Source organism: Lissotriton helveticus, chromosome 3_1, assembly GCF_964261635.1.
Source record: "Lissotriton helveticus chromosome 3_1, aLisHel1.1, whole genome shotgun sequence".
Taxonomy (NCBI): domain Eukaryota; kingdom Metazoa; phylum Chordata; class Amphibia; order Caudata; family Salamandridae; genus Lissotriton; species Lissotriton helveticus.
In genome coordinates, this window is record NC_136061.1 from 354,600,478 (window position 1) to 354,627,097 (window position 26,620).

Consider the following 26,620-nt stretch of genomic DNA (forward strand, 5'->3'; position numbering starts at 1 on the left):
CCGAGACTCGCGGCTTGAGACCCGCAGCGGATACGGGAAGCGGGGAGAGCCGAGGAGAGCCGCGGCAAGAGCCGAGGAGAGCCGCGGCAGGAGCCGCAGGCCGAGACTCGCGGCTTGAGACCTGCAGCTGAGGCAGGACGCGGGGGAGAATCGCTGAGAGCCACGGTGGGGGAACAGTGTGGCTTGAGACCCACAGCCACAGCTGAGGTGGGACGCGGGGGAGAGCAGCGAGTGAGCAGCACGTGGCGAGCCTGGTGAGCCTGGCGTCCGGGCACACAGCAGCCTGGCTGTCTGCTGCCTTACCGCCATTACAGCCACAGCGATGGAGCTGCCTGGGAAAGCAAGAGGCGGGCAGCCCACAACCAACCAACCAACCAACCTACTACAGCACCGCCACCGTGAAACTGCCGGTGGTCATCGTGAGCCAGATACCTGCTGCAAGCGCTGATCAAGTAGATAGGGGTGATTGGGGGTAGTACTGAAAGAACAGAGGGGTCGAGCAGGGTTTAGGGGCAGCCCCCCTCGTCTCCCCCCCCTCCCTTGGCTCCACATTTTTACCCACAACAATAGAGCGGTGTACAATGAAATTTTTATTTTTTTTTTTTAAAGATCAAAGGCGAACTCATCGCATTACAAGGAAACCAAGTGAAGGGAAGGAAAGGGGAAAAAAAAGGAAAGGAAAAAGAGTTAAAAGCCAAGAGTAACCACTTCCACTCCTCCTCTTCTTTTTCTTCTTAGTTAAATCATAATGCGGTCTGGAAGGCTTGAAAAAGAAATTGCAAAAAACCGCAAGATGTTGAATAAGAAATCTATAGAATCACTCTAGCAACAGGAGACAGCGCAACCCCACCCCCTGGCGCCATCACTATCACCAACTCACCTGCAGAATCATGAACACGGACTCGGCCTCATAGGCTGTTGATTAAGTCTGAAAAACCCAAACGCCCTCAATTCAACAGCATAATACGCAGGACGAAACAATCGATGACGTAAAAAAAGAGGACTCTCAGAGACTTCATTAAGAAACAAGGAACTAAAGTTCAAGCTCCAATCGACCCCATCAAAACATCGCCCCAACCCGTCCAACTGCCCCAAACTCTCCCCAATATTGATTCAGTTCAGATTAAATTGCAGGTCTTGATCCATGAACAGCTTCAAAACCAGGCCACTACCCAGACGGTCATTCAACAAGGGACGTACCCTCTACACCTGAAAAAAATAGGTTAAGACCAGTTATCCGGCCAAGAAATATATCTCCCCCCCTTACAACATGTTCAACTATTTAATAAGGAACAGAGTTCATCACCAATAACCATCTCAAGCGATAACTCTTCCTTCTACCTCAGATCACCCATACAGCAGGAAACCAACCTTCATAGATAACCCGGGCTCCCCTGGAAGCAAAATAAAATCTACTCCCCAAGCAGCACAATGGACCAGAAACATTCCAGTAAACATCAAGCGGTTAACGCCAACGACGCCACTTGCCTTTGCCCATCACGAATCTCCAGAAACAAAGTCAGGTGAGGTCAATGACCACTCCCTCTTGGATTTATCTTTTTTTAAGATAGAACTTAATAAAACAAAAGACGCAAATGAAGGTCATGACTTAGCAGCGTTCGAATCCACCATCCTCTGGCCCCAGCTCCTACAAACTTTACAATCCACAGTGTCCGCATTAAATTATCATTCAGACAAACTTGATTTACAAGTCAACCTTCTAAATACACTAGCAGTATACACGGCAGGGATCGACAACAAACTAGAAGGCTTGAATACCTTAATAACAAAAGCACAATCTAAAGTCAACCTGACTCAGGCGATATGTTACTGCTCGCCAATAATCGATAGTCTGTCTACGCTTCCTCAGTTCCTCGCTTTGGTCCTGACAGAAATAAAGAAACTACCATCAGATTTGCAAGTTCTACCACAACCCCCAGGCTCACACTCAATTAATGCAACCACTTCGAAAGTCAAAGACCAAAGCATAAATCACAATAAACTAGGCAAAAACCATAAGGCTTCTTCAGCAAAAATCGACACTCGGCCAACTGATGCCTTACTAGTAGTTCCGTCCCCAGACAATCAAGTGGCCCCCAAGGAGTACGGTATCTTCCTACCAACCAAATCAAATAATAAAAATAACACTACGTTGAAAATAGATAAACCGCTTACATCTGAGACAGAGCAAATCGCCGACACCAGAGATGCTGGCCCAGGAACGGGATCAACGAATAAATCCCGTCAAAAACAACATCTGAGCAAAAGAGAAAAGAAAAGACTACTGAAAAGACTCAATAAATGTAGCACAGTGATTCAAAATACGACCAGTGAGCCTTTACACATTCAAAAGGGTAACGCACGACTCAGCTCAATTAGTACCGTAAGTTCCAATAGCACTCTTACATCACCACAAAAATCACCCACACAATTATTTACAGATTTACCTGGCAAGGTGCTAACAGCACCCGCCAATAGCAAAAAATACAAGGAACTACCTGGGGCCAGGGGAGAGGTTCCAGCAAAGCCTCTACAGCCTTCGACATCAGATGAGCCGGGAAAGGTCACGAAGTCAGAAATATTATCTTACATCGTCAAGACTGGACTAGATGCCCGATAGTCTCAACAAATATGGTGAGCACACCAAAGGAAAACCAAAACAAGGAAACCATAGAACAGCACGACGATGAGTATAGGTCAAGAGGCAAGGAGAACCTTCAGATAACACTATCCAAAAATCTGGACATATCCCCAACGGTTAAGCTTTTACCCAATTAAGCAGACCATGAATCCAGAGGAGAACATGTGGGACATAAGCAACAATCACCATATATTCAAAGGAGAATTGACTTATTTCAAATCACGGATGAAGACAATCATAAGACCTCAGACCAGGACCGCTGAACAAATAATTTAAAAAACAAACTGTTATTTATTCCTGAATATCACACTCAAAGACCGCATGACATCCTGAATAGAGGGAACATTCTGAAACTTTTTAAATGTAACCCTGAACTGTGCCATATTGAATCCAATGATATAATCTCAATTGAGTTTAAATCCAGCGGAAGTAATCAATTCATTGAATCAACGTTGATCACTTTTTCAACTGCAGCAATCAAGGAGCAGGTAATATCAAGGTCCGACTTATTTAACAAATGGGAAATCAAAATAGTTCCCCAAACCGAACCACAGTATCCTTCGTCCTTGCGAAATCCCCGGTCATACTAGATAAACAGGGACCACTATCCTTCTCAATATTAAGATCAGCTGAAGGCCGATCCCCAGTAAGGGCGATCGACAAAAAAATAGAGGAGGCCAAAACTACGGCGAGTTACTGGGCCTGGCTGCCAGTGCTCCTGGACGGGGGAAATCACAATTGAACTGAACCCGGTCTCTCAGTATGCTCATGGAACATCAACGGCCTTCCCCCAAAACTTCAATCCCCAGATGTGATAACGTTTTTAAAAAACCACGAGGTTATACTATTGCAGGAAACATGGTCCTTGGTCAGCCTCCCAATAGAAGGATACTTGGGAGTACAGAACATCTGCTCAGAGGCTGCACAAGTCTGGCAGATCCAGTGGCAGTCTCTCAATTTAAATTTCATCCTGGTTAAATGTAAATATAACGCAACTGACATTTGAAGAAGATTGGATTTCCGGCGTAATGATCAACAATTCCAAACGGACCGAACAACTGATCCTGATTAATATCTACATCTCACCAAGCGACATGGAGAAAAAATCACGAAGTTTAACCACCTAATCCAGGTTTTGTGTAATACACAAAGTAACTATAAAAGTCCAGCCTGCCTAGTATCCAGCGACTACAACACAAACCTTTGTTAAGAACTTCCGGAAGAGTACGACGCACCTTGGCCAGACATTTTGGAACAAACAAAACCCACTGGCAATAAATACAGCAAACTAGGCGAATATATGGTGCTACAACTCAGTGCTCTGGGTTACACAATCTTAAATGGTCGCTACCCCAAGGATAATCCTCCCAACTGGACAAGATCAAATGGTCATAACCATTCTTTTCTAGACTATACCATCTGTAACAAGGAAATCCTTCCTTTTATTGAGAATTGCACCATAGCTGTTCAAGGCGACAGTGACTATCGTCCCCAAGTGACATCGTTGTCATTTCACTTAGCACATCATGCCATGACAAACCTGACTTCAGAAGGTAACCATACTGAAAATCTCAAAAGGTTATAATGGTCTGATCTACTTGTACCAGCAATAATGAGCCAATGTAGAGACCAGCGAGATTCAATGAGTATTGCTACATCCCTGCCCACTACATCATGGGAACTCTTCGCTCGGGAACTGCTAAAAAAATTCCCACGCACTACTCGAAAATCCAAATAAGGAAACCAGGCAATAATAACAGCTGAAATCAGGAAACTAAAATCAGCACGTAATAGTGCCCTAAGACAAGCACGCAGGTTCCCAGGGGAAGACCATAATCTTAATAAATATAAGCAAGCCCAAAAAGCACTTCGACACGCAATATTCATCGAGAAAAAGAAACGCTCTTAACAGTTCTGGTTAAAATTGATATACGCAAGTAAAAATCATAACCCAAAATCCTTCTGGTCACTTGTTAATTCCAAAACACACAAACAAGGAGGACAAAGTAGCGCTAACATATCCGAAGCTGAATGGGTATCCTATCTAACAACTCATTTTGAGGATCCAGTAAAAGATGTCCTATTGGCCAGACCACTAGCCACGGCTCTACAATCCAACTCATGACAATCATTAGGCATAATGGATGCAAAGACACAAGGAAACCACGCTGAATTAAACACAAGTACTCCATCGACAACTGATACGAAACTTTTGCCTCAGCCCACAGAATTGTCACAAAGTGCATCAACAACTCTGGGAATCATTACGGAAAAAACGGCTCGAATTATAACTGAGGGCCGCTCAAGTGTTGTCCAAGGGCCAAATGGTCTACCCCAGTCTCGGTTTAAACAGGATACAGAATTTTGGGCCAATCAATTGACACCTCCTTTTTCCTATTGCCGGATCAACTCGGTATTACGGGAATCTTGGCAAGGTGCCATTGTATATCCAATTTATAAAGGCGGTAAGAGATCAGACCCGAAAAACGACAGGATGATCACCCTACTGGACGTGGAATCGAAATACTATGCTAAGCTGCTCCTTCAAGACCTGGCGTCCTGGGCCGCAACAAATCATCTCATACCCTTCAACCAGACAGGCTTTGTGCAAAAATCAGGCACCATAACAAACTTGCTCGCAAATTCTGTCCTGTTGGATTTTGTGGCGGCCTCAGGAACGTTAATGCATGGCTGTTTCGTTGACTTTAAGGCTGCTTTGGACCGCGTACCTCAAAGGCGATTATGGCTCAAATTACAGAAATGGGGGATCCCACCAGCGCTACTACAAGCCATAATCGCGCTACACACTAACACATGGATCTGTATAAAACTTGGGGATGGATCATGCATCTCAGGGAAAATACAAACAACCCGCTGAGTGAAACAAGGGTGTGTGCTGGAGCCCCTTCTCTTCAACTTCTTCATCTCCGATTTGTCAGAGTCGCTTGACGAAGTTAATTCTCATCCTCCAAAACTCGTTGGGACAAGAGTTCGTAATCTACTATATGCGGACGATCTGGTCGTCCTAAGTCCCACCAGGGTTGGCTTGCAGAGACTACTTGATCGGTTGTCTCTATATACCACCGAAAACGACCTGGAACTGAATTTAACAAATGAATGAATTGAATTCGTACTTGTAAAGCGCACTTATACCCTGAGATGTCTTGGCGCTGTACGCATACCGCTGTGGAACCCTTCCTGGCTTTTCCCTGTGAAATGTCCACTCCTGGGCACCCCCAGGGTGAAGCCAGGCATTCCAGCGCTGTTGGGGCCGTTGTGGAGATTAAGCAAGCTATTGCCCAGAGTTGTAGAGTGGGACCCATGATTAGAATAGGCACCGAGGAGAGAATTATCAGGTGTGAGGAAATTGAGCCCAAGACCCACCGAGGCGGGAATTGAACCCTGGTCCCGGGCCAGACCTCTGCATCAGGGTCTGCTGCTCTAACCATTGAGACACAATTCTCCACAAAGGCAAGGGCAATCACCTTTGGGCAAAATAAATATCAAGGTGGCGGTTGGCAATACAATGGTAAAAACGTTGACAGAGCCCTTTCTTACAAGTACCTGGGGGTTCACTTGGACAGAAGGGGAACATTCTCTAAACAGAGATGAGGTAGAAGCCAAAGCCCTGACAATCCAGGTGGCATTTAAGACTCTTGCAAGGCAACTGTCCGGCCCCAGTCTAATTCCACTCATAACTGTCATGAAGGCAAATATCATCAATTTCCTCACAGCCAGGAGATTATGCAAGGGAAAGACAACAGCCACGTGAACAAAATAATAACAAGAACATTCAAACAGGTGCTGGGCTTACCAAAATCTTCATCCCCCGCTTGAGTTTGGTCTTCAAGACCATCAAGCAGTAGGGCGTGGAGCGTACATCAGGCTGTGCAATAAGTTGCGTACCTCCAGAGAAGGAAGCCTGGAGGCCATTTGTGGGTGGAAATCTCAGCTGGTTAACTTGGGAGTTCATACCGGTGCTATCTGCAAGATTCTTTAAAACTCCTTGATATAGAAGAAATCTGGACCACTAATCCATCGCAGCAGGCACTTAAAATTCATATCAAAAGACACGTCAGTCTCTGGTCCTTTCATTCGGATAGGGCCCAACTGGTGCAACGTAAGCACGCCTGGACAATTGTATCCGGATTTAAGCCAGGGATTATGGCACCCCATCTGTCATGTACCTACTCAGTGCTGTGGAAAAAAAGATTTTTGGCCCTCAGAATGGGTAACTGGCCATTCCTGTATCATTTGCCAAGATGGCACGGTGCAAATTCCAACGTAACGTGCAGGGGTTGGGGGAGTAGCACAGAAACAATCGAGCACGTAGTAGGTCTTTGTCCTGCAGTCCATGACGATAGAAGGATCTTGTTAAAGAGCGAATGGAACAAACTCGGCTTTCGCACGTCTCGGCAAACTATCCTTGCATCAATGAACCCAGACAATCCACAGCTTAATATCCGGTTCACCAAGTTCGTCACAGGAACAGCAAGAAAATGTATAAACAGTGAGAGCCAGCATGTCATCAACAGTTAACTATTAAAGGACAGATTAAACCCTACGATGTCCTACTGATTTGCACACTCCTCTGCACCACTCAAGAGTAGCAGACTACGGCATCTGTGTACCCCTGGAACTTTCAGATTATTGTATGCAGGGATTTTATTATATAAATGGAATTGCATTACCAGGAACTTCACCACAAATATGAAATTATATTACCAGCGTTATTAATTATTGCCTTTTAATAACTAATGTCTGCCTGTGGCCCTACCAGATTATAAAATCAGAATGGATAATTATGGTTAACTGCCTTTTAATTATTTTGTAAAAAAAAAAAAAAAAAGAGGGTCGGTCTGTCTAGACGAGTTAATACTTTTAATTACAAAAAATAGGTTTTTAGGATTTTAAATTATTTTCTGATGAACTTTATCTTTTTACTCGTTGTGATGGTACAAATGTAAATATCTTCACCATTCTTGATATAAGTTTTTTATTACGGATGTATGTTCCCCATTGTAATGATTTTTACTAATCAAACAAAAAAGTATTTATTTATTCTCATAGTGGTGGAAGGCTACCACCTTCACCAAGAGTTAAGCAGCACAAGCGCAGTGCTGGCAGCATGCGGTGCAGTGATCAGTAGTAGTGAACAGGTACTTTATACCCTGTGTCTCTAGAGTGAGGCCTACAGACTTAATCATCTTTTTAAAAGTCCCGCTACTGTATGCTTAGCTCACCTTCGGCGTACATCAGGTAGATGTGGAGTTCTGTGAGGCGTAGGAGTAGTGGCTCTGCTGGATGCATGTGTGCCAAGAAAGGGTACAGTACAGGGATAGGGCAGTACTGGGCAGTATATGAGTGGTTAGAGCATGTATTTAGTGCATGTATGCCTGCGAGGAATACATTACATGAGAAACGTAGTGCTGCGTAGTGAGTGCGAAATGAAAGTATGTGCTGGGTGTACGTGTGCTTGCATGTAGTACAATATATGAAGCGTGAAGTGTTGTGCAGTGTGCACATGGCGAGTGTCTGTGCTGGCAGTGTGGGTGTGTGTGTTTGTAAATAGCATACCCTGGTAGAGTATAGAAAAGCTCCAGTGCACGCAGACTGAATGTGATTGCTGATTGTATGTGTAATAGTATGCTGCATGGAGGTAACAGTGTACTTTTAACAGCACGTTTATTGTCTAGCACTCAGTGCAAATGTACCTATAATGGTAAATTACATGAAGGTACTTGGGTTCTTTTTTGGGAGACAATGCCTGCCTAGTTAAGAAATGAGAAGTAGAGAAATCCCTCCAAACAGATGTGCTTATTGCTGCAGTCCTGTGAGCTTGGTGGGATATACTGGAGGAAGGGACCCTCCCTTTACATTACAAAAGGTTGCACTCTGAATCAGTGATAGATCACAAGGAGGGGGCCTGGACACATCTCAGGAAAGTGGATGAAGCTCATAAGGGAATCATGAAGATTAAGGTTGGAAGCCTCGGATTAACCTTTTGATGCACATATCAGTGTGGCTGAAATCCAGGTGTGAACTCTAGCCACTCCCATGAATTGTGTTGTGGGTCAATTAACTTCAGTGTCGTGCCTGCTGTAGCAGACATCCTTTCAAGGGGAAGGCAGAAAAAGAGAAGTGTCCACTTCAAAGACTCAGACCCTAAATCACATTTTGGTGTCTTGAAATGGACTATAAGAAGGGGAGGTTGAGAGCCCAAACTCTGTTATCAAATACTTCAGTTTGTGACCAGGACTGGGGGAAAAGGCCTGCTAGTCTCCTTGCTGGGTTAGGGAACATCACACAGGAAAATCAAAACCACCTGCCATGCAGCACTAGCATCTGCCTGCATACCAAGACCAGTGTGCCCTGCGAGAAAGAGGACAGTATTGGAAGGGGCAAGGTCCAGTGGAAACCACTGCCAAGAGGACTACCAGAGTGAGATGTAAGGGAATGTCTGAGCACTGATGGGGACGTTGACTGTGTGAAGTGTTGGTTCAAGGATCTTTGTATGCCAAGAGAGGGCCGTCTTGGACTGAGCTGTACGTGAAGTGCCATGCAGGTCTTTCTAGGCCACACTGCAGTTACCCCTTTTGCCAGTGGAGGACACAAGTAAAATTGCTGCTGAAGAGGGGGGCGTGGCTTGCCGTGCTGCGGAATGGCCGCTCTGTAGGCGAGATGCGTAGACGCTGTAATCTACACTGCCCAGTGATTGCCATAGTAGCGGTCATTAGCAGGGGAAATCCTGGCCATTTCAACTGCCTACCTGCAGAGATATCTGCTCCGACATACTGTGACTGGATGCTGACGTCGCACTTTGGTGCTTGAGCGTGGCTACCCCATTCCACTTGAGGCCGGTGCTCCGTTCGTGGCCTGGGTGCGGGCCCTGCATTATCGGCGGCGCCGATCTGTGGCACTCTGCGGAGTTGAGGAACTGCTGCCGATCCTGCTCACAGAGGGAGATCTCGTCGCCTGCCTGCTGCACTAACGACATCGGGGCTGTGGCGTGGAGGAGGCTAAGTTCGGCTGACCGGTCAGTGCTGCCGCGGCCGGGCCGGGCCGGCCCGATCCTGGGTGGGGATCCGACACGGGCTCCTGCAGCATTGGCTATACCAGAAGGTGAGACGAGGGGGCAGCGCTGGAGGAGCTCTCTTCAAGACTGTCCCCATAAGTGTTTTCAAGCGCCTGGTGGAGGAGGGTGTGCGCTCCGTTGGGCGGCATTTTTTCCACAGAGGCCTGTGCCGGCGCAACCGGCGCCGACTTGCTGTCCCTGGGCCGTTTTGATCCGCACTGCTGAATAACCGCCTGAACAGTGTTTGCTGGCTGCTCGGTTGGTGTTAGGATGCGAGTGAGGCGCGAAGATCTGCGCGAATCACTGGCGCCCTGAAAGCTGTCCTACGCTACTGACCACCCGCCATTTTGGCCGTACTGCTCTGCAGGTGTGGTGCACTGCGTTTCGGAGGCCTAGCTGCCCTGGGGGGGTCGCCTGCCTGCTGCACTAACGACATCGGGGCTGTGGCGTGGAGGAGGCTAAGTTCGGCTGACCGGTCGGTGCTGCCGCGGCCGGGCCGGCCCGATCCTGGGTGGGGATCCGACACGGGGTCCTGCTGCATTGGCTATACCAGAAGGTGAGACGAGGGGGCAGCGCTGGAGGAGCTCTCTTCAAGACTGTCCCCATAAGTGTTTTCAAGCGCCTGGTGGAGGAGGGTGTGCGCTCCGTTGGGCGGCATTTTTTCCACAGAGGCCTGTGAGGCGCGAAGATCTGCGTGAATCACTGGCGCCCTGAAAGCTGTCCTACGCTACTGACCACCCGCCATTTTGGCGGTACTGCTCTGCAGGTGTGGTGCACTACGTTTCGGAGGCCTAGCTGCCCTGGGGGGGTCGTACCGCACCGGATCATAGATTTTTCCACCCACGTTATCTTGGAATATGTTGATGCAGTGATACAGCGAATGATATAACTGGAGAATCGTGAGTAACCGGCGCTGGCTCCCTACTTCACCAGCGTCCCTGTGGAGTGTCACTATCTCGTTCGTAGGTGGAGCGACTGGGGGACACCAGGGGTATCAGGGTGAGGACATGCGTACGCTGTTAGAAATGGGGTCAAGTCTGCGCACCATTGATGCTAAGTTGCACACTTTGCCGTCCCAGATGGAATGAGTGAAAACTCAAGTGGGGGCCCACGAGCATCGGCTGGATGTCCTCGTAAACAAACAGTCCGACTTCCACGACTTTCAGGTGGAAACTAAAGAATAGCTGTCGCAAATGGATCGCCTCTTATGTGTGATTAGAGCCAAGAACAAGGATTTGGAGGCCAGATCGCGTCGAAACAACCTATGAATTACTGGCATCCCGGAGACTACGGCGATCACTAAGATGGAGGCGTTCATAACGGACTTACTGCAAGATCTTTTTGCCACACACCTCTCACCGGTTTTTGGGGTGGAGCGGGCCCATCACACTTTGGGAGCCAAGCCGCCTGTCGGAGCCCCTCCATGGCCGATACTGGCCAGATTGCTGAATTACCAGGACCGTGATGTGGTATTACGTCAAGCTCGCATTATGGGGCAAATAACGCATCAAGAAGAAAATCAGATCGCCTTTTATCCGACTTCACCCCTGCAGTACAAGCGGCCAGACGTGAATTTTTACCAGCGAAAAAGATCCTCCTTGAGGCACAGATCCCGTATTCCCTGATTCACCCTGCCAAACTTAAAGTGTCATATGAGGGTTCCTCTCATTTTTTCACGGACGCCAAGTCTGCCCTGTAGTTTGCAAAGCATATAGGCGGCGGACGCGGCAAATCCAGCCCCAAATCTGACGCTGCCACCTCTCTACAACTAAGTGATAATGACTGATGTTGATGCTCTCTGGTGCTTTGTAATGTCAGACGCTGGTGCTTTTTTTCTTCTAAACGAGCTCTGTTGACTCTACATGTTCGCAGTTTCTGTAATGTTTGACCTCCTATGCACATATAAGTGTCGTATCACATGGTTGGCTATCTTGTTGCAGGCCCCTGCTGTACTGACTTAAGCTTCCTGGACCGCAATCAATGCTATGGTCTAACTACATAAGACTATAGTCGAATCCGCTCTCCTTTATTATTATTGTTGGGGCGTTTGCCAGGTTGTGTTGCTGTCCAGGTGGGCCCTGATGTGGCGGTGCTCTGTTTTATTGTAACTGCAGGTTATATTATGTAGCTTTTGTCCCTGGTTTCTGTGCCGCTCCATCCTTCAGCTTTGCTTTGTTGCGGGTTTCATCCCTTGCAGTATCTTGGCCAACCTGCTACGGTAGGGGAGTAGGCCGGTTCTCTCTCATCCCCATGGGAAATTTCCCTTTTATATGCCATGTTGTGTTTAATGAGGGAGGCGCGGAGGGGAGAGGGGCTATGCTTTAACCTGATTGGAGGGTTGATGTGGGTGGGATGGGGGGGAGGGGTTATTTTTTTTTGTGCAGTGCCAAGTAAAGAGGGGCCGATTGCAGTGCTGATGAAGCCATACACACGCTGGTCCAGATGTAACATTGTTTTATGTGTGACCTCACAGTTCACGAGGCAAGAGTGAATTGCTTGACATGGAATATACGCGGTCTGAATGACAGTAGAAAAGCTAGGCTTGTGCATACATATCTCGCCATACACAATGTCGATCTCTGCTAATTGCAGGAAACACACCTTCAATCCCAGTCCACCCCTAAACTCCTAGTCCTCCGCAGCATATGTATCCGGTTACTCGAACAACTCTAAGGGGGTGGCAGTGCTGATCAAGAGGGGTCTAGACTGGAGGGAAAGGGAACTCCACACGGAATCAGACACATTATCCTGTTGGGCCAGCAGAGTGGTATCTTGATAACCATTGTTGTGGTATATGGACCGAACACTGATTCCCCCGATTTTTTTCAGGAGCTCTGGGCCAAGGTTAGGGCCACTGGCTGCACCACGGTTTTGTGGGGGGGCGACTTTAATGCCTTCCTTGACGACGACTTGGATAGACAAGGTACAGCGAGAACACACCACCCTGCGTCCAGCAAGGTGTTGAACACTTTCCTTACCGACGGCGACATGGTCGATATATGGCGTTGTCGCAACCACTGATCAGAGAGGGCATGTGCTTCTCTGAACACCATTGTGCTTGGTCCCGTCTAGATTATTGGCTAGTGTCTCGGGATGTGGGCTAGCTAGGCGGTGGACTCTAGACACTTGTCGAGGACCATTTCTGACCATTCGCCATGTCTGCTAACATTGTCCCTCCCTGGCACCACACGCGGACAATTCTCCTGAAGACTCCCCCAGCACGCACTTCTCGACGAGGCTTTTAAGGAGGAGATACGCTCAGATATAGCAGATTACTTCACGCTTAACACGGGATCTGTTGACACTGAGCCCTCACTGTGGGAGGCATTTATGGTGGTCATTAGAGGGCAGTGCATATCCTGGAGGGAGTGCTCAAAGCCATTAGAAACACCCTTTCCACCTTGGAGGCACAGATTAAAGAATTAGAAGGGAGAATTAATATTAACGGCGAGTCAGACCTCCTGGCTGACCTGAAGGTTAAGTTGCTAGAATATGAGGGGGAAGCTCAGAGGGAGGTGAAATTCTTGGGAAAGTATGCGGAGGCTCGCCAGTACGGCGAGGGCGACAGACCCAGGCGCACTCTCGCCGGCATGCTCCATACCCCGCGCTCTATGGCCTACGTACCTGAACTAGTGGACGAGAATGGACAAACGGTTAGGGGATCCTTAGCTATTCTGCAGGAGTTCTTTTCTTTTTATACTCACTTATACATAGCTACGCAATCTGTCTGCCCGGAAAGCATGCAGGTGTTCTTGGACTCCCTGGCCCTCGTATGGTTTAATGACCGTCATAGAGAGTACATGCACTTACCCTTCACGGTTGAAGATGTTACTGATGTTAATAGCCTACCCCTTGACAAGGCTCCTGGGTCAGACGGCCTGACGTGCGCCTTCTATAAAACACACGTGGAGGAACTAGCCCCCAGACTTCTAGCGGTCTATGGAGAAGCGCATGAGACTGGTATATTACCGAGCTCCATGCACGAAGCAATCATTGTCACTTTGCTAAAGCCTGATACCGATCTGAACTCCTATAGGCCCCATCACTCAATGTGATGTGAAAATTCTGGCTTGTTGATAGCGAATAGGCAGCAGCCTTTAATTCAATCGGGATTCATTCCCGGGAGATCTACCTCACATAACCTTAGAACGGTATTTTCTGCCCTGCATTATTTACATCCCGATGTACAGGCGGCGGTGGTGTTCCTGGATGCGACTAAAGCATTCGATTCGCTCGAGTGGCCGTTCTTATTGAAAATTTTGGAGCGGTTGGGCTTCGGCCCCATGTTTCTTCAATGGATTAAATTACTGTACACTGAACCAATGGCCAGGGTGCGGGTGAATAATATTGTTTCTGACCCCTTCCGTATAACGCGTGGCACGAGGCAGGGCTGCCCGCTATCGCCCTTGCTGTTAGCCACTGTGATGGAGCCGTTGGCTGCGCGCATCCAGCAACACCACACTGATAAGGGGATCGGATTCAGCACGCATAGTCTGTTTTCTCTCTATGCGGACAACATAACATTATATATTCTCAACCCTGGGCACAATCTGGAAATTATGTAATTATGTTGCGGGAGTTCATAAAACTCGGCGGGCTATCTTGGGTGAACATAAATTGGGCAAAATCTGTGATATTCCCCTTAACCGACAATACCAGGGTGGTGTCCTCAGAATTCCCGCTAAAGTGGGAACAGGAACAAGTGAAGTATTTAGGTGTCTCGATTAGCCGAGACCTGCAAGAACTTTGAAACTTAAATTTTGGGAGGGCTATGGTCTGGCTAGAGGAAAAGGTAACTTTATGGTCTAAACTCCCACTATCGCTTGCAGGCAAAATCGTACTAGTCAAAATGATTATTTTGACTAAATTTTTTTATCTTTTCGAAAACTTGCCACTGGTACTTACTGGCCCTTTCTTCAAGACAATTCAATCTCAATTGGTCTCTTTGGTCTGGGCGAATGGCCAAGCTCAGGTATCCTGGGCCCTCTTGTCGCTCCCCACTGCTCAGGGTGGGCTGGGTGCGCCAGACATGAAATTGTACGCATTATGTGCACAGGCGCAATTCCTGCATTATTGGGTGCATCCGAAGCCATTCACGTGGCAGTAGAGGAGGACGTGGTGGCGCCTGTTCCTCTTAGGGTAGCTATATATCAATCCTATTAGCGGCCCAGGGATGACATTGACACATCGGACACCCTACGGTGGGCTTGGGATGGCCTGCGGAGAAGAGCGGGAGCAAAAGTTCTATATGCCCCCTCCATTCCTATTGCACAAAATCCTATGCTGCCCAATATTAAAGATGAGATTAGTGATAAGGTGGCAGAGAGGTTGTCTCTACGTACGTTTGCAGACCTATACCCCGAGGGAACGTTTAGAGGCCCTCCATTTGATTGGAAGGACAAACCGTGCCCTTTGGAGAGGCATTTCTGTATCACAAACTCCAAGCCGCATGCAAGGCAATACATAGTGACTTCCCCTCCCAGCCAACCCCGCTAATCGCTCTGGAAAACCTTTTGCGGACACGTACTTCATGTAGGCTCATCATTAGACTGTACACGTCCATGCAAAAAGATGCCCCTATAGCCACTTCTAACGCTCATCATAAATGGTCTGCCGAGACGCCGTCCCCCCTGACTGACGACTAGTGGTCGTACTGCTGTGCCCAGATGACTGAATTATCACCCAACTATAAACTTAAATGAATTCATTTCAAATTTCTGCATCGCTATTACAGAACACCCATTAGTCTACATAGGATGGGTTTACGGGAGGATGACTGTTGCTGGCGTAGCGGGGCAGCTGCCGCAACTTTCTTACACATGGCATGGACTTGTCCGCTCATCACTGAATATTGGTCAACGATATTTGAGGTTATAAACCAGATTGACGATATCACTACCTCCATCCCCGCTACTGGCTTTGTTAGGCTATGTGACTGATACACACGTTAAGAAACGCAAACTACATGCACTGCTGCAGCTCTTCGCCATGCGTCAAATAGCCCAGCTATGGGGTAGGAAGAGAAAACCTACTATTGTGAACTGGTTCAGAGAGGTCACCTATGGCCAGCCGCAATTAGCTACGTTTTGGCAACTTATGCCGCCTGCCTCTGGGCCTAAAGAAATATGGGGGCCCTTTATTGACTGGGCTCGGGAGCGATTAGGTGGCTCTACCGAAGAAGCTAGTGCTGTCACCGATGTTTTCTCAAATTGAGGGGGTGATGTTTGCAAGGTCCAATGTCAGTGATGTTGAATTTTGTATTGATATTTTGTATGCGCTGGGAGATTGCCATTATTTATTGTAAGCCCCCTGTGATGGTGGCCTATTATCTACTTGCCAATGCACGTGTTCTTTTTCTACTGTGGATTACAATGGTACTTTTTGGGGTGGGTGTTAGCTCCTGCTATTGCATTATCTCCTGCATTTTTGTCGATATGAAAATACATTGATTTCTTTTTTTTATTGTTGGTGTTTCTTTTAGATCTGTATTTGTATTATTTTGGAAATCAATAAAGAAATAAAAAAAAGAAATGCTGCTGAAGCACCGAGACTCGTAAAAGCTGTGGTGGAGGCGGTTACATGGGAGGAGTCTGCACCTGATTTACTGAGTAATCTGCACCGGAGTAATTTGGTATGCCAGGAAGAGTTGCCAGTACCTAGGTTGCCAAGCGGTTCCTCCTTGGGATTCCATCAGGAGCAGAAAGTATTCTCCACCCACCCAGGCTGGGGAAGGCTGGCTTACCAAGTCTTCGCGAGCTAGGAGCTGCTGAATTAACTGCACATGCCAGCAGCACAAGTCAAGAGGGAGAGCCTGTGCTGCTGCCTTGGATGGCAGCAGCCAGACTACTCAAGCAAGATCAGAACTTGCAGGTGCTCGCATTGGCTGCCTGCACCGCTGAACGTTTCCGTGCTGCAGGAGTGGTTAAGATGTGAACTGGGCCTGTAGGGTACCATAGACACCTTTGAATAAATCCCTAAGAGTCAGTGGGGAACTCTTAAGAAAGGTCTGATAGTAAGCCTTCCCTGGAAGCATCTATCAGAGAATGGGGAATAACTCCCTCCCTTACCCTCCTCCAAGTGAGCCTGCTTGTCACTGCAACCACTGAGAGTTAAGTGCAGAAGAGGTACTTTACACAGTTGCTCAGGATCCATAGTACGTCGGCTCTGGGACATCAGGAGTAAAAGGCCTCAACCCCCACAGTTGGGCCCCGTAGCCCCTGCGTGCCCCGTGGCCCTCTGAGTGGGGTTCTGACACCAAGCTTTAAAACTGTACATTTTAAAAGGCTTTAAAGAACTAAGAAGAGCAGATCTCCAAAAAGTAAAACGTTAATGAACCCATTCCCTATTACTCTTAGGTGCATAATTAATTTGAAACAATGTAGAACAAGAGTATCCACACTCAGTACATTCAATAATAAAATGAAATTGTCACATAACTTATTTCATATTCATCAATTCTGAAAATGGTCAAATGAAAATAAAACACTGCACAAGATTTTGACTGTCAGCAGGACAACTGATACTTTACCTTGTGATTTAGGATGTCATTCATGCGCCTGGTGGCTTCGGAGCTGTGAGATTCAGGAAAGCATTTTTTGGGTACAACACCATATTTTTCTGAAAGCACAAAATAATAGAAATGTTTGCAAGAAAAGCATTGCTGTGAAACCGAAGACAAGTTACAGAAAAAAACTAAAACACAGGAAGTCTGAAACTAAAATACATAGGATAAGTATACTTAACTTCTCTCCCAATATGTACATGCATTTTTTTTTTTTATTAGATCTGGTGCATACAAACATTCAATCCTCTATACGACTAACAGTATAAACGTCCATATGATTGCATTACAGTACATTTAAGAAATAGACCATGATAAAATTGATCCAAAGCACAGTAAAACAAAGCAGTATTCAGTAATATACATAAAATTACATTATCCATACCTACAAGATCATTAGAGGGATTTTATACTCTATCTTCCCTCCAATTTTGGAGGGGGGCCCAGATGTCTGACCCAGCTCCCTCACCCTTCTACCCCTTCGGGAGTATAGTGCTGCTTCCATATTATGGATCCCCAATAATCTTGACAACCACATCTGAAAAGAGGGAGCCAAAGAGTCTTTCCAGCCCGCGGACAATATTATTTTTAAAACTGCCACACTAATGAAAACCAAGGCTTCCTCTTCCTTTTTCAATCTCAAATTAGAATCAATGCCCATGATCATGAGAATTGGGGATAGGGTGATTTTAGCCGCTAGCAGCCCCTCCCAGAATGTGATGATCTCCCTACCTATTTTCCTAAGTTCACTACATTGAAAAAACATATGTACCAGATTTGCCGGGCCCTGGGAGCATCTTGGGCATTTATCATCGTCTTTTTTCCCCCACTCTGAAAGACTATGGCCCAGATCTTCATAGAGCAAACTGGGAGAATCTACCCTATCCTTTTCCTGATATAATTTTTGATAAAAATACTTAAACACCCTTCTAATGTCTTCTATCTCAGTGTATTCCTGATTGGCGTTCTGAATTTTATCTATCATATTTCTACTGAATCCTTGTCTAATTCTTAATGCTAATAGCTTTCCTGCCTGTTCTCCTGTCTCGTACATTCTGCCCTTCTGCCTTTGGTAATCATCAGCACTTTTCTGAGCTGAGCCTTTATATACTTCCGCCTTGAGAGCCAAGATCTTAGATAAACTCTCCTCGGCATTCTTACCTCCAGAGATCTTTTACATGCTGTTCCTCTGCCTGGGCTAGTTGTTTCATTATGACCTCATGCACCTGTAATTTTTTTCCTCTTGCTAGCCAAGAAGCTGATTGTTTTACCCCTTAGAGCTGCCTTAAAGGAATCCCACACACAATTTCGGGGGGCGCTATGTCTATTCATATCAAAATAGCTTTGAGCCCAGCTCCTGAGATGGTCTACAAATTGGGGATCCACTAACAACCTTCTCTCAAAGGTCCAACAAGACGGGGGGATTATTTGCCATGTGATATTCGTAATTTAAAACTAAAGGGTTATGGTCAGATATTGTCTTTGGCATTTTAATAATCCCAGTCTTGCCCACCTCTGAGGATAATATACAAAACTAATCTAATTTAGCATATTTATTGAAGGGGCAAGAAAAATAGGTAAAGCCCGGATTATAGGGCTCCTTATCTCCCCACACATCCACCAAGCTATGTGTATTAATTATAGCAAACAGAGCTCTAAACACTTTAGGTTTCCGCCCAGTATATACTGGCCTGTTATTGCCACCCACGAAGTCTGCTTAGATATTGAAATCCCCACATACTATTAGGGGCTGCGACCAGTACAATAATTCCACTTTTAATGTATCTAAAAGATCAGGTTCTTCTTGATTAGACCCATAAATTGTACACAGGGTTATCCCCATCTCCATCTACCGAGAGTGTCTGCTAAATAGCGCTTGCTACCACCCAGGTTATTTCTGGCTAAAATTGCCACCCCCCTGACTGAGGAGGACTGCGTGGAACATACCAGTACCTCAAACCCTTTAACATTTAAGAGATGTTTCTTAGACCAGGGCAGATGGGTCTCCTGTATACAAATTATATCAAGGTGATTCATCCCTACAAAATGCCCTAATCTTTGTCTTTTATGCCAGTCATTCAACCCCCCTATGTTCAATGTACATATCTTAAGTTTTCTCATCATTGGTCTTTTGTTCCGCAACTCCCAGCCGATACCAGGACTGAACATCGGCAGTTATTAAGACTACACATTTTTTACTACTCGCAACAAAGCACCAGATACATTTTCCTTTTTCTTTTCCCCCCCACACCCCTCCACCCCCGTGAGAGCCTACCACCACCACCCTGTTGCCCTCCTTCCCCCCTCCGTGAACCAATTCCCCATCCCCCAACCCCTTCTTGAGTCTGCCTACCCCCCCTACAGGGCACTCAGACCTAGGTCTGTGCATAAGATGTACGCATTCCTAGCAGACCACAGTCCCTTAAGTGCATCCGGAAACTAAAAATTTCATTAGACCCTTTGCACTTAAAAAGGAAAAAGTGAGGTAAGACACCATTATTCCTATGTACAAAAACATTACTCAAGACTAGTACAAATCCAAGCATACCCCTCCCTATTGCCTATCCAAACTTAACCCCCCACCCCACGCAATTTCTTCAGTCAGTTCAAAATAGATCATTAGCACCATCTCCCCCACCATCTCCCGGACCCCCCACAATCCCACTGGGAAAACAAATCAAAAAATTAAACAGATTATTTATCTAAGGATCCAGATATTCTTTCGCCTTAATCTCCGAAGAGAAATATCGAGTGGTTCCCCGAATGATGATTTTAAGTTGTGCCGGGTTAACCAGATACGCTTGGATCTTTCTATCCTGGAAGGGTTTCAACAACTGCCTTAGTCTCCACCGCCTTTCTACTGTCACATGGCAGAAGTCAGGTCTTACAAAGAATGAAACCGCCCCATTATCCTCCTAGCGTCCGGCCTGGCCTTATCAGCTATGGCCTGCCTTAACAAGAAGTTCCAGAGAAAAATTAATATGGCACGTGGTTTATCACCCTCCTTTACCGGTGTTCTTTGTTTAAAGGGTATGCGATGTGCTCTCTGAATTTCAGAGGCCCAATTCCACTCGGATAACTCTGGGAAGGCGGTTGAAAAAAGGGTGACCATATAGGCCCTGGTATCGGACTCCTCCAAGCCCTCCTGGATTCCAAGAACTCTTAAGTTATTTCTTCTTTGTCTGTTTTCAGACTCTTCTAGCTTCCATTGTATGTCCTTAATCCGTTCAACATGAGATTCCACCAAAGTTACCGCATTAGCTGTATCAGCTTCTACAGTGATCATTCTTTCCTCCAGAGTTACCACTTTCTCCCAAATTAGAGAAGGCCTTTGAGAGCTTTCTTACCACCCCCTGCATTTTCCGCATCCCCGCCTGTGCCTTACAATTATCTTGTCGAGCCTCTTCCCTATGGGTGAGAATAGCTTGATGAATGATCTCTCAACGGGGAGGGGCTTCAGCTGTTGGACCTGGAGGTGTTTTTCCAGATGACCCCGAGAGTGGAGTAGTTGCAGAATAATCCCATGAGAGATCCTTCTTTTCACTATTTTCCTCTCCTCTTTCAGCCAGTGTTTTCTTGACTGATGATCGATGGTCCTCATCACTTTCCTCGGGGTCTGATTCTAAACTGCTTGCCCCCTGCGAGGTGCTCAATACATCATCTGACCATTCTGCCTCTTCGGTCGCAGAAAAGAAACATTCACTAGAGTCCTTCTCAATCTCATCCTTATTTTTGTCTTTATCTTCCATGGGGGTCTTGGTTGCCAACATGATATTCACAATCTGTCTCCCTGATTGGCTCTTAAGGTCCTTACTCACAGGGAGTCTAGTGGAATCAGGTATCTGCGAATTGTGGGCCCCATCCCCGTTGTCCCCATTCGAATTGGCAATTTGATTGCCAGTGTCCTCCCTAGCAGTTATTAATGCATTATTCATCATTAGATCATTCCCGCTAGATTGTTCATATCCTGAGACCTCACCTGAATTCTCCTGACCGGCCTCATTCAAATCAATGTTCAAAGGACTTACTGCCGTCTGTAGCTCTCCGGTCGGTTGCGGTAACAGTGTCATGTTCCCAGGAGTGACCGCTATGGGACTCGTTCCTACCCCCGCGTGGGGACCAATATCTTTGTCTGCCGCTAACTCGGCTCCTAATGTTGAGGTCTCACTCTCCAGCCAAGCAGCCTGCTCCTTGCCTCTACGCAACATCTCGATCACTGTTCGACCCTTCGCGGCTCCTGTAGCCGGCGCCCCGCCTTTTCCTCTCCTGGTCTGCTCAGGCTGCCGTATTCTTTTCGGATGGCCAGGCGAACCTTCTACCGCTGCAGAGTCATTTTCCCCTGAAGTCGGGATCAGAGTCTCATTATTTGCAGATGCCGCCATTTCCTCGATCCGAGCCTTACGGGTGGCTGCAGCCCCGGTTGCCTTGGCGGCGCCGCCCGCAGCCAGCTTCGGGACCATGGTTACCTCTTTGTCCGGGAGCCAGAGCACCAAACGCCTCCGGTGCTGCTCCACACAACGCTTCACGATCGCGCCAAGGTATTGGGGCCGGATTCCTTTTTGAAGGAGTAACATTCAGCCCCAGGAGTGGGGAGGGAGAATATAACTTCCTTTTTTAGCGTAGGGAGGCCTATTCAGAGCTCGGTCACATAGAAAGTTGAACGGACCGCAGCCTGCTAGTGTTGCTCACGTACACCTAGGCGGCCCCCATCTTGCCCCAGCTGTCCCCTCCTTGTACATGCATTCTAAGACGTTATTACTACATGCCACAGGATACGGTTTAATTTCTTAGGAGACATTTACTGACCAGGGAAGCAGATGTAGTCAACACAAATTGCAATTCCTGAAAGTATTAACAACTAAAACTCAAAACCTTTCGGTTGAACTTGTGAACTGGATAGTGGGCCATATAGGACCTAAAGTTGGTAAATCGACATCTCAGATCTATAAAAATTGATTTTAACCAAGAAATCTAACCGCCACCGTGGAACAAACCATGGCACCATTCCTTCTGCAAAGAATAAACATTTAAGGTGGACAGGATACTTTGTCACAAACATGATGGATGTTCTGTCGTCGCATTAGAGCTGTAATATAGCCTACACTACTTGTAATACGGTGGACTGATTATCTGTCAATTTTTGATGGAGCATCTCATTCTCCAAACTCTAAATAAGACAACAGGATTTGGAACTATGTCAAAAATATTTTTTAAAGTATCCAAAGTAAAAGTGCCTTTTAGGTTCTGCAAAAATTGATACCAGTGTTTAACAACTTTAAGATTTTAAACATGCGATTCTCCAAGTTCCATGGATCAATAAAAAAATAAAGGGTGCAAAGTTTAAGGTGCACGACCATGCAACAAAATGTTCAGCTAACTTAGAGAAAAGATTACAGGAGCAAAATGTTCATCTCAGTAATAATCTAACAGGATCATAAAGCACGATGTCCATCACCTATGCTTTTGGGGGCCGACAACTCACACAGACCAATGACCAATGAACACAAAGCTGGCGGTAGGTAAGAGGCAGGACCAGAACTCTGACATCCTCTTTTAACATAGGTCTAAAACGGCAGCTAAATCTGTGCATTCTCTCATTCACTATGGCCAAATGTTCTGCAACTGCATAGGCATTCCATACTTTTACCCACCTCACTAAGGGCAGACTAATCAGTTTTTTCATATGTGAGTTATGGAGAGTGTTGCTCCTATCAACAAATATGTCAATTTCCCCATTGGTGCTGTTAGTAGGATAAGATTATATATGTGCATACGACCACCATAGGTGGATAAAGTCAGTGATATCATTGCTCTACTAACACTGGTACGAACCCCCTAACACTGCTATCAAAGTAAAAGAGGTGAAATAATATTTTGTAATAGTTTATAGTCGTCTCCTTTGTGTTTAATACAAATAGACAGTTGCTCTAGCTTATACATTAGACACCCACTTCTGTGAGTTTGGTGAGCACGTCCATTATTGAGTTGCATAGTTGGGTTCTTTGAAGCTTGGAAACTGCTTGCCAAAGGATAGAGGCTGATAATCATGTTTGGCCTATTATTGAGAAATAATAATTTCTAACCAGCAAAGCCCTACCTACCTGTAAGAAAAAACGTAATATCTCAGCAGGCCAATGTATCACTAGAAGCCACACCAAAGCTAGTCAAAAAGGCAAAAGCCTGGAAACAAGTCAACCCAGAATATGAAACGGGGGATTTCCTGGTCCCTCTAAATTTCAGAAATGAGCAGAAGATATATCTTTTAAAGGATCAACAGAGCCAACATTGTGAAACAGCCTCACAGCTCCAAATACTCACTTGTACCCAACACAGAACAGACAACACTTATTACAATGAAGCACAAACTCTAAGCGCCTCTCAAACCTGCCCAATGAATATCACTACAAATAGACACAATAGCTCTCCATATCTATAGCATCCACAAACAGCAGTTTTTTTTTCTAAATCTCCTCTGACTGCGACATGTGCTTTGATATAATGACTGGCGCCGAGCTTTGCATGCATATGAGGAAGAAGTATTTGCAGTGGCTGCCACAATGAATAAATGAACAGACAAATATATGGAGAGCTGTATTAGGTGTAATTAATGTTCACTAGGTTCAAATACTGAATGAATGACTGACTTGAGATTAGGTCAAGAAGCAACAAGTGATCGGAGTGAAGATCAAGCAGGAGAAGAAAAGTATAGTCAAGGGGACCTTTTGTCCCATAACAGCACCAAGATGTGTTAACCTAGTGTGGTACCTTAGTAATAATTAGGCCAATGTTCTCTTTATTGGGGGAGGTAGAGGTGGTGTGATGTTTAAATCCCAGATTTCTAGCATCTTTATTAATAAAACGGTAGACTGAGAGTTGGATACTCAACCTACTTCCCCGCTACGTTCAACTGTGACCTTTGCTTTCTCCTTCACACATGTAGCTTTCAGTCCTTTTCTCTGCCATGTTGCCCCATTTATACAATCACTCACCACCATGGATCCTAAAACAAGTTTCATCATTATTGTACATTGGCGCCTAATAGGACAAGAAGATAATATTTTACAGTGATGATTTGATTCTCTCAGCCTTCACCACCGAGATCCACATTAACTTTTAAAACAATGCCCATACTTAACTTGGAGTACATCAAGAAGCAAAATAGCAAACCAAGCTATACCAGTGGCTTAAAAAATATGGTACCAAGCGTGCCTACAGAAAGAATGTTTTTCTGATAAGAGCATACGAAGCAATCAACAAACATGAAAAACTATAAATCAGTGCCAGCTAAACACATATCCACACAATAAAAATCACTGCCAGCTAAACCCCTACCCACACAACACACGTACCATCAAAACTAAGAAATCTACTCTGCCTCTCACTCCAAATCACGATCCTGTTTAAGGTAATTATACCCAATTTACAGTGAGACAGATCACCTAAGCAGCCCCACAAGAAAACCAATCCAAGCTGCCAATATGCAAAAGTGCTTCGAAAATGCTTCACAGTGCCCACCCAAGTCTTTCATCTTCTAAAATGTATGGGACATCAAGATACCGTTTGGTTTCTACGAGTTGTGTCATACCATCATCAATTTTTATTTCGCTCTTAAGACCATAAAAGTACGAATACGATACAATTCATACAAAAACTAAAAACACAACCAAGTATTAAAGGTATCAATTAGTCTGTAATCTAAAATAATTCATTAGATAATAAATGAATGTCTTTAAGCACAATGTAGAACATAGCAACAAAAACCCATGCCTACTCCAAGATGAACATCATGGCCGCTATGTTGACTTCGGTCATATAATGCACTACACTCATGACTTGTACTCGCATCAAGTTTAAGAATAGGGAACCTATTTAAAAATCAAAAACTTGGGAACTAAAATATACATTAAACTTGCTCTTTCATCAAATACCTTCTTAATGCTCACATACGGCCCAATAACTTAGTGAATAAGCAGATAATCGCCGGAATGGAATCTGATTTACGGATGCGAAGAGCTACACCACTAATGCGTGTACCCTGTAGTTTACAGATCGGTTTAAGCCATTTTGTTCTTAGACACGATTACATTGGACAAACAAAGAAAACCTGGGCGATTGACTCAGTCGGAGAAGGGCAGGGGGCACATTGGGGAAAGTGTAGAAGGCTTCTTCAAGAACACCTAAAAGAGTTCTGAGGAAATGAGCCAAACCAGAACTGCATAAAAGGTTTCCTATCCATGGGCATCATAATAGTATCTAAATATTGTTCGTGTGAACTGATACATTTAAAAATCCTTAAACTCCATAGTTAATCGCCCCGGGTTGAGTTGGAAAGTGTGGCCAGCATTATCCAATCCTAGTGCAATACAAATTCTTTAATTTTTTCAATAACATATCTTTATTCATCATAACATGGAATATATCACATTAACAAATCAAGTAGAAAATAATTTGATTAATGTAACTCATTTGAACTATTACATCACCTCCTTCAATCTCTCATCTAGACTAAAAAAACATTACCAGCATGTCTACTCACTCTTCTGCAGCTTCTGAACCACTCGAAGTAAGCATGACAGAGACAACTTTGGGGAAAGCTCCCAATCTGCTGGTTCAACTGAATAGCATTTAAGATAGCAAAACGTCCCTAAAGACAAAAAACTTAAACAGTACAGACTAAAACAATGTCAAAAGCTGTACAGTAGTCCCACGAAAATAAAAACAAATATAAATAAATAAAAGGAGGGGGTGGGGGGGACGGGGGGAACTAAGGGATATTGCCTGATATGTGGAAAAAAGGCTATCCATGTAAGAGATCATGTAGAATGCCACTGAGAACCACTTGTAATACTTCATAAAAATCCATGATCGCATGCCGTATCACTAGGAACTCTATGCACAGAACTCAAAATTGAAACAGGGCTGTAATTTAAGGTTGCTCCTAAACACCACATTGCATTTCTGCTGCTTAAATGAAATTTGTTAATTTATTTTATTTGCACGATTAATTAAAATCATTGCAAATCATCACAGTGAAATCAGAATATAAAACGAGCATGCAATATAAAACTAGTGTTATATATCAAAATGTTAGAACCTCATACTCATCATAATACATTAAATAAACAGTTAGAATTATAGGATTCACACATCTAGACCCATAAAATTTGCTACAACATCCCATTCCAAACTGCTTTGTAACATGAGTGTGCTGAATAAGAATACATAGTTAAGAAGTGGTGACTGTTCATCAAATAACAAACGATAAGTACCAGTATTATATATAATATAGCTATCATAACCTAAATTGAGCTCCAAAAAGTTGCAAAACCTGTCCTCCGAAAAA

The 26,620-nt window shown here is 45.3% G+C and overlaps 1 protein-coding gene across 1 annotated transcript in view; it reads right to left on the minus strand.

Annotated features, from left to right (window-relative positions):
* Window positions 1-26,620, minus strand: part of BLMH (bleomycin hydrolase) — a 672,774-nt gene that overhangs the window by 456,131 nt on the left and 190,023 nt on the right. The window contains exon 5 of the mRNA XM_078680032.1: window positions 17,245-17,333. Coding sequence (XP_078536158.1) covers window positions 17,245-17,333 — 89 coding nt within the window. The remainder of the gene's footprint in view (window positions 1-17,244; window positions 17,334-26,620) is intronic.